Genomic DNA, 13,961 nt, shown 5'->3' on the forward strand with positions numbered 1-13,961 from the left:
TACTCAAAAAAGGTGTCTTGTACAACACTTAAAACATGCTTTGGCGGGGCTGCCAACACGCTGCGATTTTTCGATAGGACACCAAAACTATTGCTCTAGGAATTGGCGCCAAGAAAGGAATTTAAACCAGGAAGAGCAACAGCGATAGAGCTGACTCTTGTAGAATGAATTTATATGAATAAAGGATGTATTTTCTGTCCAAATGGGGATATAATAAATAATAAAATGGGAATAAATTAATGGGAATATTCAAACAGGTTATATATTAAATAAAAATAATATTTCGACGTCTTTTGGAGAGCAGAGGCTCTGACACGAGGCTCTGACAACTATATCCTATCTAGTCCTATCTTGTCCTGTTTTTGATAACTAGGCAAGTGTGGATTTTTAAGATAGAATTAAACAAATAATAATATTGTGGGTTCTGTTTTAAAGCAAGGCCTCTAATACGGTGCGAAGCAGTGTTTACCTCTATCCTATCTTGTCCTATCTTGCCCTGCCTTTCATACCTAGACAAATATGATAACTTTATTACATGTCTTTGTTGAAATTTGTTTAGTTTTGTGAATCAAACAACAAACTCATTTAATCTAATATTAGAAAAGTGCATTTTGTAAACCTTAATCACTTTAGCAATCCACCCACGTTTATTCGGGTATCAAAGGGCACTGCCAATTATAAATTGAAATTATATAAGTGAAAATCCGACAACAGCCTACGGCCCAGCTGCGGGATTTGTTTGAGCTCAAAAACTTAATGAAACCAGACAGTCAAAGGATTAATAATATTACAGAAAATAGTCTTGTTGTCATCTCAGCAATCCTGCCAATCGACTGCGAGAGCCAAAGCCTTTGACAGTTTAAAGATTTTCTCTCATATTTCCATTGACTAATGTGTGGCCGGGACCGAGCCATAAATAATGTTTATAAACCACCCAAAAAGCAGTGTCCAAGCATTATTACCCATCCAGTGACACACATACTCGCAATAGGGTGTGGAGTGCGTACAATATATATTTATTTCCGATATTTGCCGGGCACCACCCCCTGGAAATGAGCATTCCATTTGTCTTTATTTGGCCACAGACACAAAATGGTTGCTCGGAGGCTGCATTTATTGACAATAAACAGGTCATAAATTACACATTGAATGGTCTGAGGAGTAGGCCCGACAATGTTTTTGTTCAAAAATAAAAGTCCTCTAAACTTCAAGGCGCACACAAATGTTTTCGAAGAAGAGTCCTTGTTACACTCCTAAGAGAAGACGAATTTTGTACAAAATACATACATATATCCTTGATTATGCCTTTCCCCAGTTTGTTGATTCCATGGTGGCATTAGCACGATCTCGATTTGGAAGAGCATCCATGGCTTTGTCAAAGAAAAAAAAAATCTAACCTTCTCTAAGCTTTAGTTGTGCCTGAAAGGAACTTCAAAGTGGAAGTTGCAAGGCCTTCAAGGCCTTTGTTGTTGCTCTCGTTTTTTTTGGTGAGGGGGGGCGTGTGTGCGGCTGCTGGGCGTGGCCCGAAAGTGCACTTGAAAACAAAAAGCGTAAAGTTATTAAAGGTTTTTATGCGCTTTGTGTGCCCGCTTTCATGTCACTTACACTTTTTGGCCATGTTTCAAAGCCCAAGCGTCGTCCCATCCAGTCCACCCTCATAGTCTGTGTGTGGCTGCGTGTGTGTGTGCCTCCTGGTCTTTCTCTGGGTAATCTTGGCAACGCAGCGCCTTTTGCATACATTCATCCGAGGCGGGGCGGGGACAAAACTTCAAGCGTGCGGCAAATTCAATTTGAAATTTTCAAATGTTTTTCTTATTTTTTTTGGTGGGTTCTTCTGTTTGGAAATTACATTTTTTATGAGGGGTGCTGGCTGTTTGGGGGCTGTTTGGCTTCTGTCGAGTGTCACAGCCCTTGCCCCCGGACCGTGAATGGGGTAGGCGTGGCCCAGGCCCAGGACCCGGCCCGGCTTGAACTCCTTTGAAAGTTGCATTCAAAAAAAAACCAAAATGAATATTTTATTGCCCGCGCATCAACCGGGAAACGAAAGTGACTGAAGGATTCCTGATGTATAGCTGCTACCCAAACAAAAATTGGCCACCCGTTGTGCAGCAGAAGCTCTCGCAGGAGGTGGTTCCAGGACGAAGCAATGGGAGGTTCCCCAAGAAAGAAGCTCCAGCTCGTGTCTCCAGGCGAGGGCAGATCAAGGAGAGGGCTCCGGGAGATGCCCTTGGGCGGCGGCACCATAGAAAAACAACAATTTTCGGGCGGCCTCCTCTATGGTGGCTCTGGGATTGTGCGTGGCACGCAACTAAAGAGCACAAATCTTTTCCCGAATGTTTCCCATCGATGAGGCTGCTCCTGCTGCAGGGAGGTCCTTCAGCGGATCGCTACGCACGCATCAAAGGAGGCGATGTCATGCGGCGCGTTCCGTTGCGTTGCCACAAAATGTGGAATCAAAAAGGAAAATATAAATGTTTTCACATTTTTATTTATTTTTTCGCAACTGAAAAGTGTGACTTGCGGTGAGAGAAAAGGAGAGGAAAAGTGAGAGTTGGGCGAGTGAAAGTGCGTGCTCGACAAGGTTGAAAGCTAGTTGGGGAATTTTCTCAACTTTTTTCATTTGAACAAAAGTTGAAATTTAATTTAAATGGGAATTTAATTCGCAACTGTTTCAGGTACATTAATTCCGAGTTACAATTGTGGAACATTCGAAAACTTTTGCAAAATATAAACAGCTCACGTTCTAAAATAAATAAAAAATGTTCTAGTTTCTGTGCAGAAATTAATTTCACAAACGATGCTTGCATATTCTGTGCTCTGATGAAGCGAAAAGATGTAGGAAGGAAGCTTCTTCTGCTGTTAACGCCACGAGTAACGGCTCTGTTAACAGCCAGGGTTAACAGTGAGCCAGTGACTGCTTCCGCTTACAGCGCACTGTTAATGATCCCTGATAGCGCACTGCTTCCGCTCCATGGCAGCACTTTGTTACCGATCTCTGACAGCGCACTGTTACCGATCTCTGACAACGCACTGTTACCGATCTCTGACACTGTTACACTGTTATCGCTCTCTGACAGCGTGCTTTTACCGCTCTCTTATAGCGCATTCTTACCGCTCCCTGACCCGACCAGAAAAGCCGTGAAAATATACTATATACTGAAATTTAAAGTGAATATCGTTGGATTACTCCTTCTTCAACCAAGCGGCAAGGGCCGCGACTCTACTTTCATCGTATGATTCATTAGAACAACACAATATATGGTATATATTGATGGAAACGCTACCTTCCGGTTCTTAAACACATCCAAATCAACCCAAAACGGGTATTCGGGTAACGGGTATAATTACACGCTTTGTAATGAAGTCTCCTCTATCCTCACTTCATCCATGCATTAAATTCCACTTGATAGTGATTATAGTTTCCCGTTTTACGATATTGTTATACCTATCCATCTTTCATTATCCATGAAATCTCTAATAGACTGCTAAATACACACCGGTTTGTGCAACAAACTTTCATATAATCTCTTTCTAATGATAATTAGGCATCAGGAACACCAGTTCCCACTCCCGCAGATTAACGCCGAAGGCACAAGTGTATTAAACTCCGGCGGAAGGACCAGAAGAACTTCGCACTCGCATCAGAATCATTTTCAGTTTGTCAGGTGAGTGCTGGGCAAAAATCCAGCCAAACGAACAACCGCAAATTATCCAAAAACCGAATCACTGCCGTTGGGAAAGTCCCCAAAAATGGTTTTCATTTGGTTTTCATGTCCTGTCTATGATGCAAGACATATGTGTGTGTGTGTGTGTGTCTTTGAATGGAAAACGACAGCACACACACACACACACACACAGACACGCGCGCAGAGATTCTCTGGCAGAGGTGACAGTGAACATACGGATTTTATAGCATACTTTTTCGCGCCGCCTTCTATGCGGCTGTCGCTTTCGCTGTCTCTCCTCCTCCACCTCCTGCTGTCTTTGTCTCTGTCCCTGTCTATGTCTCTTTCTATTCCCTCTGACAGCTGACTGTCTAGGTGCGTGTGTGTGTGTGCGTGTGCGTCCCCGTGTGTGTGCGCGCATGTTAAAATTCATTTGTCAAAAGGATTACCATGGTAATAGGGTTTTAAGCATATCCTGGCAAACATTGGCAGCATTTTTTTTTGTGTCCTCGTTTTTTGGTTTGTTTGCTTTTTTGCTTGTGGTGGCCACAGGTGGCGGCTAATTAAAAAATGGGATTAAGCAATTATGACAGGCATTTGTACATCACACTCCGAAGGGAGGAGTCCCCTCCCCCGAATCCTTTGGCTCGCTCACCTTTGGCAAACAGATTTCTCTTTGTGGTGGCCTGGGCACCAGCTGCTAATAAATTGACTGCAATCAAAGTTGTCATAAGTTGAGCAGGACAAAGCTCACGCCCACGTCCAGGCGCAGGTACAGGCCTAGGCCGGGTGCCCAGAGACTGATAACTGAGGTCACGTCTATGAAGGTCCAGAAGCGTAGTTTGAAGAGGGATCGTGGCTATGGAGTATACAAGTCATACAAATGGCATAGGCTTTCATCTATTGCTCTTAGGCGCTTGAGGATTCCCCCCTCTGGACACCACCCCTGCCTGGGACAGACCACACCTACCCGCAGCCAAATGACAACTTAATCGCCCAAAAAATCAAGCCAAGCGTAGACATTGTCCTACCCACAGGCCTCACGAATCCTGCTGGCTGCCATGTGTCGCCTTCAGAGCCCCTCATCGCCGTCTCAAGACTCATCTCCAACGAGGCGAAAATGTACAAATTGTTGTGATTTATTTTAACAGATTTTTTGTTAACCCAAAAGAGAAGTAGAACAGAAGGAGCTAGGGAAGTGGAAGCATTTGCTACTCTATTGATGAATATGCTGGTGGGTCACTCATATGATAGAGAGGGTGCCAGGGCGGGGAGGGAGACCGGTTAGAGAGTGGAGGCTGGCGCGTGACAATGCGCCAATGTGTGGTCAAGTGCGCACGACTGAGCTGCTGGCTTCGGGAGCTACAGAGGAGGCTCCATCAATTTGTCCCCAGTCACAGTGAGAAATGGGGTGGAGCGGGAGGGGGTACGGGGGGGAGGTATATGGCAAAAGTTAACGTTAACAGGTTTAACCAGGCTAAGGACAAGTGTGGAGACAGTGTAACCGAGGGTGTAGCTGATGATGATGTGGATGAGGCTGGCGATGGTGATGGGCATGAGGAGGCACCCTCATCATTAGTGAGAAATGCTTGAGTTTTAACTGAAAGATTTAGATGAACATGTCCCCTGTCCCCTGTCCCCGGTGCCCTGCCCATGCGAGTGTGCATTCATGGTTACCATAGAGATTCCCAAGGAGAGATTTCCCACAGCCCAGACCTTACTGAAAGGGCTTCCAGCTTAATCCGCATAATATTGTGGAAAATGTTTAGCACATCTGATATATTTGCCTTTGTTTCTGGAGGACGCCAAAGGGTGTTCTATGAGGGGGCTAAGAAAGGATTTCTCATGCATGAAATGCTTTACTTTTTGAGGAGGATTTCGCGTGGAGACGAAAATGAAGTCTTAAATGGGGAGACTCTTTAGGGGTAGAAAAGGTGGATATATGTTCTTCCTGATTCTAGAATTCTAGATTCTTTTACGAAATCCCATCAAAGGCAATTATGGGGGTGGAAAAATATAAATTTAGCTGCCAATTAGCGGGTCCTGGTCTGGTCTCCCTGCTGACCATTTATCCCCACTCCCACCTTCTCCTTCCTTGGCTACAATTGGTCTTGGTGGTCCCTGTTTGGGGCTAAACAAACGATGCCCTGGGATTAGGTTCCATTCTTGGGTATCTATGTCAGCATTAGCTAATTCTATAAAGCTGCTACCCCCTCCCCCCAACCCCAACCACCAACAGCACTCCAACGACTTTATGAAATATGGCGGTACGCTTTATTTTTTGCCAGGAGAGGTACAGTGGAAAGTGGGAAGTGGAGGGTTGGGGGGTGTCAGCTCTGGCTTTGATGGAGCTGATGGCCGCATCCGGCTGCACATCGATGGTGGCACGTACTTTGGTTAGCATTTCAGCTCAGCTGCGGAGAGAGAGACAAGGCGACAATTTAATTTATTTGGTCGCTTTGCAGAACGGTGCCCAGGTCCTGCCCCACCGCCCCACCGCTCCAAAGTCAGCGAATTTACGATTGACATTTGCGTTTAACCTACTTATGCTGATTTGATGGCAGCTCATAAATAAAATTTAAACCAATTGCTGGACCCAAGCCCTAGACCTATATAGTACTACGCGCCCCCCCCCCAGAGGAGGGGCAAGGGGGAGGGGGGTGGTCTCATCAATCGCAGCTGCTATCAATGTGGGCCATCATCATCATCTGGGCCATCATCACGCCCATTCTTGCGCCCATCCGGCTATGGAGCTTCTCCGTAATTGAACTCTTAGTGAGCCAAGCAATTTGCCGATTTTTAGTGCGAGTGCCGACAAGGCAAATATTTGAAATCTCTCTCGAATGCATACTAGGTCCAACCCCCCCCTTCCACCCACTCATAGAGCATGCTCGAGTCGTCGGTGTCAAATGACGCAGAAAGTCGCAGCCGAAGCGCCTAGAAATTAAAACGTGAAATGAGTCGTAAGAAAAACAATGAAAAACTCCCTGGAAATGGAACGAGAAGCGGGGAAATTCGACTGAAAGTTTTCCGATTGTCTTGGGAGAGCCCCCCCCCCCCCCCTCCCCCTCTCTGGATAATGTTTGAACAGGGATGCAGGGCGGTGGGGGGGTTGCAAGGTTAGGTTAGGAGTTCGGGCTAAATGTGTCACTGGGGTGCAATTTGAAAATGAAATTTTCGGTACGGTTTTTTTGCTCTCTTTTTTTTTAACATTTTATTTTTATTTTACTTTTCCATTGCCGGCATATGACCTTGACAGGGAGGGGGGGATGCTGGGGACTAGCCAGAGTGTGTGCCAGAGATAGTTTCTCAACTTTGGAACTTTTTTTTGTATGTATATGCCGAGTCAGAGTCAACTAATTTGATTTTTTCCAATAAGCGCGCAAGGAAAAACTATGTTTGTGCCCCAGAGAGCGACAGTGCGTTTCAGGGATATAGCACTCAAGGTTCGAAGCTCAGGTTTTGGCCAGAGTTTTTCATTGGTTTTGATATTTTTATTAATAACGCATATATTCATGTATAGGTATTTTTTCCTGGTTAAAGTTTTGTTGTAAAAGACATGAAGTTTCAGAATCTGCCTGCCATTTTGTCGAGAGATCAGCAGTGGCTATAACCAAAAGAAATCTATTAAAATTATATATTATCTGTGTATTTTTAATCAGTATTTTTGTATATTGATTAGGATTAAAATGCGCAGGTATTTTAAGAGTCATGTGTGGTATAATAGAAAAATAAACACATCTATATTTACACTAAATAATTGCCGTTTATATACACACGGACTGAAAGTAAATAAAAGTAATAATAATCTAAATATAAAACACTTCAAAATACATATCAAGTGTATATTAATTTGTTAGTAAATATATTTAAATGGTATATAAATATATCTCGTCAGAGTTACTTGTATTCGATGTTCTGGGATTGTCTCTGGGTGTATATATGGCTTATAAAGATTGAAAGAAGCAGATTTATCAGAAATCATTCAGTTTTTGAATAGCGAAAGGTATTATTAATTTTATGAGTTCTTATTCCACTAAAACCACATAACCATTCAGGGGAATAACAGAGGTGTAACAGGGCAACCGCGCTGTTAGCAATCCAGGTTAACAGCATGTTATTGCACTCAGTTAACAGACAGGCACAGCGCTCTTTAACAGCGCACTGAGAGGGGGATTGCTCTGTTAACAGCCCGTTTTCGCTCCCAGTTAACAGAGAGAGGGCTCGTTCTGTTATCGCGATCCACACGGCTCCCGGCCGGCCTTAGCTTGTAAGCGAGAGCTCACATAATGCTTGTTATATTCCCACGAATCACAGAAATATACGAAATATGCATATGCATTTATAGGCACCACCTGCATTGCTTATTGCGACGACTACTCAGAGTTATTCTACAAGCCCGTGGTCTTCGTTGTATAACTACGTCTAGATCCTACCTACTACCTACATAACTTATATTGAAGAAAGTGCTTATTCCTAAAATTAGTCGCATTTCGTTAGTCGCAATCGAATTTTAAAAAATATACACAAATTGCATTCATTAAGTAGCAAACCTTAAAGACTCCATTATAAATAATAAAGTACCGCATTAAAGCTGCTATAAAATAAAGTCAGTTATGATTTCAATCAGTTAACAGATTGATAAGCAATCCACATTTATTTTTTTATGTTGCCCCAATTAAGACCAGGATCATCATTCATTTATAAAAAATTAAATTAAAATTGCAATCAACTTAGTAATAAGTACACATGAGTACATGTGTGTAAGGCTGAACTCGTATGCGACCCAACGCGCCCCGAGGCAATCCTTTGAATATTTAAAAGTACCCGTTTGATAGCCATATCTTCCCGTAACATAATCCCTTCATATACGAGTATATAATATTTATTAAATTTTCGACTGGCAAACACTGGAGGGGCCCTGACCTTGGGCCCGGCCGAAAAACCCCCCAAAGACGCTTTAAAATCATCAAATGGCAACACACTTGCTTTTTTGTGTGTGTCTCCCCCCCTCCGCCCCCCCTGCTTTATGCACTGGCCGAGTCCAGTAAATGGTTTGAAATTTGACATACTTATGCCCAAACAATTCAAATAAAGACCGCTGGAACAGGGCCCGAACAAAAGAGCAACAAAAGCCGAAGTGGGGGAAAAGGTTGAGTAGAGATTTTCGTTTCTTTTCGGGGGTGTCAGTATCCCCAGGGCTGGGATTGGGCTTGGGTTGGATATGGGGGGGGGGGGGGGCAAAAGGTCGGCAACCCGCTCACGACTAAAGCTCAATTCAATAACTCTCGCAGACACACATACTACTCCCAGACCATCAAAGCAGACTGGGAGACGGTCTGTCTTGGGGAACTGGATCTGTGGGTCTGAATCTGGTTCGGGGTCGGGCTCTGGCTCTGTCTCTGGGCCTTGGAGCTTTTGGCTTAATGTTCATGCCGAGAACTGATGCAAACAAATATTTATAAATGCGCAAATAGAACAGATAACTGTATTTTTATATGCACACACTCAAACCTCCATCACCCACACACACAACCACACACACACACACACACACACACACACACGTTCACTTTGCCGGGTAGCAAAAGAATTTCGAGATTCGATTCGATTCGATTCCGCATCTCGTGTAGTCGACTCGGCGATGGGTCGACGCTTCCATTCATTCATTCAACGGTACTCCTGGAGCAGCAGCAGTAGCACCAACAACCAGTAACATTTTTATTGCTTGGCATGGAGCATATGAAAGCCGCTCGAACGAACCCGCTCCACCCACAGGGAACGCCCCACCAACCCTTTGATACACGCTTCAAGAGGGTAACATTATTTGTATATGAAACATGCCACTGAATGATTAATCAAGGCAATTATTTGTGTTTTATATGTACATATTTTGTGCGGAATAAAGGCCCCCAACATCGGCTCCATGAGAGAGTCTCGTGCCTGCCAAACCATAGCGAAAGGTAGCCCAATCTGGGAGCTTGAGAGAATAGCTTTCGGTAAAGGCGGAAGAACATGTTCTATGTTAGAAGAAAAGGATCCTGGGGAGTGTAACTATCTATGGATGGTGCTCAGACACACTGAAATCCGTAAACTACGGGGATCTCCTGCATGGTATCCTATACAAAAGGGATCTCCTGCTTATTAGCCCATACAAAAGGGATCTCCTGCTTAGTATCCTCTACAAAGATGATCTCCTGCATAGTATCCTCTACAAAAAGGATCTCCTGCATAGTATCCTACAAAAAAAGGGATCTCCTGCTTAGTATCCTATAAAAAAGGGATCTCCTGCATAATATCCTATACAAAAAATCCAAATATTGTATCTTATTATCAGTATACCAGAAGTAATAGATCTTCCACTTAGGAGCAGTTGAGTGCCACAATATTATCTTATTTTTTGACGGTTCCAGTCAAAGGCGTAAGACACTTCCAAGACACATAATTCCCTCAAAAAGAGTCTGGTCTTACGATGATTTGCAATGCCAAAAACTCTGACAGAAAGGCCAGGACCGCCTGGGTTTGGATACTTATATTTGTCCAGCATTTGGGTCGCATTCCTCCAACCAAAATACGTGTAATAGTAATAATTGTCGAAGGGCATACAAACATCGTTCATTGCCCGTTGGCCATACTTGCTCTTCCTGCTTATTTCGTTTTTTATTCGTGCTGCCAACCCAAACGAAAAGAGCGCAAAGGATGCACGAAAAAAAGAGGCTACGGCTGAGGTTGGGGGTTGGGGCCACCATGAGAATGAAAGGAAAAAGGGATTGCTTGCTTGCGCGCAGGAAAGAAATATATATTTTTCCGATATTTTAACATGAATTTTGCATATTGTTAATTTTGCCTTTCAACTGAAAACGTAGCGCAAACAGACAGAAGGGCGGCCAGCAGGGGGAAGCAGGGGGCAAAAACGAAGTGCAGGGAATCGCTTTTATAGCATTTAGCTTCCGCTTTTCCATGTGTGTAACTGTGACTGAGAGTCCCTGTGTGTGTGTCCAATATTTATTGGACAAGCGCATTGAGTTTGATTTGTGCGTATTAGTATGCCAAGGAGGGGGCACCTGGGGGGGGGGGGGGGGGGAGGGCATTGAATTGAAAAGTGAAGAGTGGAAAGTGGAAAGTCATTTTCCACTTGTTGGTGCCTCGACGATAGGGCTGTCTACGATGGTCACATCCTTGAAATTGCATTCCTTTTCGGATATCTATTTATTGGGGAATCCCAGGTCCTTTAGCAATGGATTTGTAAGTTTTTTAGAGGGTATCACAGGCTTCGTCCCCAGCTTTCGCATCACAAACAAGTAATACGAGTATTTTCAGTGCACTTTTCTGCTCTCGACAACTCATTAATATTGTAAATATCAAATAAATTTTATTAATATTCCCGGGGGGCGACTACCAATTTAATATTTAAGGAAAGTAAAAAAAAATAATTCCTCTTTCAAATGAAAATATTCCATTTGGCCTTGCAGCGGGCCACCAACACCCTTCGGGGCTGCTGTGATGCGTTTCTTTCCATCAATTGCAAGAGCTGCCAGAGCGTGAATAACATAACTTTATGCTCGAGTGTGTACTACTACTGTATGTCAGGATCCAACCGACCTGATATAAAATGTTAATTGCCAGTGCCAGTCTGCCCTCAAGCAGCCGCATAACTTGAACAGTTCGCTCGAAGTTAAGTGAACAATTCTGCTCGCGGGGGCTGGTTTGGGTGGGGTGGTTTGGTGGTTTGGTGGTGGGGAGGTGCACAGATTTATGATAAGCATATATACATTTAATTGGGTCGAATGTGCAGCTCTGGCAGATGCACACTTCTGGGCGAGTTCTGAGTGTTCAACCGCCAGAAGAGCTCTGTCAAAAGTTCAAAAGGTTTTCAAAAGAACTCAACAAGTTTTAAGGGTCTTTTTCTTTCAGCCTGTGCATGTGTATCTAAGATATATTATATATTATTTAAGATGTAATATATTACTTTATTGATTGATTGCTTGATTTCGGCTGAATTCTGCTGCTGCTGCTGCTGCTGAGAATTACGTCTGGCTGCTGCTTCTTTTACGATTTCTTCTGTTCCTCTGTTCTCTGCAGTGCACTGCAGTGCTCTGCTCTCCTCGTGTCGTTGCTGCTTTTCTGCTGTACATCTCGTTCTGCTGTTACTCTGCTGTTACTCTGCTGTTACTCTGCTGTTAACCTGCTGTTACCGCTGTTGATCTGCTGTGGCTCTGGTCTTTGTCTGCTGTTACTCTGCTGTTAATCTGCTGTTACCGCTGTTGCTCTTCTGTTTGTCTGCTGTTTGTCTGCTGTTTGTCTGCTGTTCGTCTGCTGTTCGTCTGCTGTTTTTCTGCTGTTGCTCTACTTTTTGTCTGCTGCCGATCTGCTTTCGTTTTCTTTTCAGAAAGCAGTCTGAGCCGACAAGAACAAATCGCACCATCGGTAGAGGCAATCGTAGCAGTCGATAGCTTGCCCAAAACTGGCTTGGAAACTTTCCATCAGCCACATAACGAACATATCGTCATCTTTTGCAAAAAGCAAGAATATGCCGAGCACCTGGTATGCCTGGGGGTATTTAATCGTTATATGTGTGTTTGCTGATACCTTGGAAATATTTGCATATTGCCGCACATGGCGAACACAACGCACCTTTTCGAATCCACATTCGATCAAGCGATCACCCAGCGTCGGTCCAATTCCAGGCAACTCTGTGACAGCCTTGTCGCCCATGGGCTCTGCCACAAAGTTCTCAAATGTCTGCGATATTCCCGACATTTCCAGTTGTTAGCTTTGTATTTTTAGCAAATTACAATGAAAAATTCCAAAATTGTTCGCAACGCGACGAAATGGATTAATGACCGTAATTTAATAATGTCGAGAAACATTTGATGCTGATATTATTTTTGGTTGCTCCTCTCCTCGCTTGTTCAACGAGTTCACAAAAATAACTTCTGACAGAGTTATTTGAAAGAAAACGCCAGACTATTCGGATGATTGTCTGTATTTTACAGTCCAAGCAGTTTGTTTTTGACATATCGTTCCGATGGCAGCTATAAAGTAGTCGGATGGAGATTTAGTGTTCTGTCAGAACGGAAGTCGGCCCTAACCTCTCGAAATGAAAAGCACACAAGAATACACAACACCAAGAACGGGAGGAATCAGCACTTGTTCAGGTAAGGACCCAAGGACTGCTCTTCAATGCATTCGGACTGGAAGCCACTTTTCAGTGGGTGTCTCAATATCCGCTACAAGACTTGCCTCTGTAGCTGGTGGCATCAACATCGATTGTGGCACTTGATTGTGGCCACGCCAGTTGGTGTCTCAATATTTGGCTCTGCTCGGCGCGGCGGTGAGAAACAGTAAAAAGAACAATCGATGGACATCGGTCTTTTGAAAATCCTTTGAATAGAGGTGGAGATATTGAGAACAGAACCCACCCACACAGTCCATGCCCACGTATCCCTAAACGCTTCGAATACCTGGCATTTGAGAAATAAAAACCTGCACACGTGATGAAAATGAATCACTTACCAACAGACTCGACTACAAGGTTCCTAGAATCGATCACACAGCACAGTGTTTTACGTCAAACTTGTCTCAGTAAAAGGTCTAGCATTAGCCAACGGGAAATAAATATTTAAGTCATTCGAATCAATTCAGTCGTCGGGATTAGATCTAAAACAAAACAAAATTTAACGAGGGGGAACGTTGTGAGTTGCTGCGGAGACCGCAACTCTACGGTTATACCCGATACTAAGTCAGTATGGCTCTCCTCCGGCAGACGCCGCTAATATTGAACCACACGACAAAGAGTGCGTGCGAGAGAGACAGAAAATCAGTCTGAGCGTGACGTCGGGCGCTGCGTAGCCACTGAAAATTGATTTCTTGCTTTTGGCTACAAAAATGATCCGATCTGATCCAGATTCAGCAATCTGATAGATATGGTCATTATCTATGATTCTGCGTTTTTAGTTTTCTCGAATGTGCAATATTGTGGATGCGACAGATTTTCGTCTTTTGTGGGGCGGAAGGGGTGGGCGAAATTCTGAGATATACGATTTATAGTGAGATCTAACAGAAGTGCGGATACAAATTTGTTACTCTAGCCTTAATAGTCTCTGAGATTTGTGATGCCAGATTTTCGTCATTTGCGGGGGCGGAAGGGGTGTGGCGAAATTTGGACACGAAACGTCAAGGTCGATATCAAGGAGTGTGGATACAAATTTGGTTGCTCTGGCTCTAATAGGTTCTGAGATCTTGAACTCATATTTTGCAATTGACAAACCGACATGAAACTGTGTGTTAGAGAGA

General features: G+C 43.8%; 1 protein-coding gene across 1 annotated transcript; it reads right to left on the reverse strand.

Moving 5' to 3' along the window:
* Nucleotides 1-11,850: 11,850 nt before the first annotated feature.
* On the reverse strand, nucleotides 11,851-13,167 carry LOC108161178 (barrier-to-autointegration factor-like). Its single transcript, XM_033393377.1, has 2 exons — nucleotides 12,300-13,167; nucleotides 11,851-12,215 (listed from the first exon to the last, which is right to left on the reverse strand). The coding sequence occupies exons 1-2, from the start codon at nucleotides 12,423-12,425 to the stop codon at nucleotides 12,051-12,053; spliced, it is 291 nt and encodes a 96-aa protein (XP_033249268.1). The 5' UTR covers nucleotides 12,426-13,167; the 3' UTR covers nucleotides 11,851-12,050.
* Nucleotides 13,168-13,961: the final 794 nt, after the last annotated feature.

Source organism: Drosophila miranda, chromosome 4 (assembly GCF_003369915.1).
Source record: "Drosophila miranda strain MSH22 chromosome 4, D.miranda_PacBio2.1, whole genome shotgun sequence".
NCBI classification, from domain to species: Eukaryota; Metazoa; Arthropoda; class Insecta; order Diptera; family Drosophilidae; genus Drosophila; species Drosophila miranda.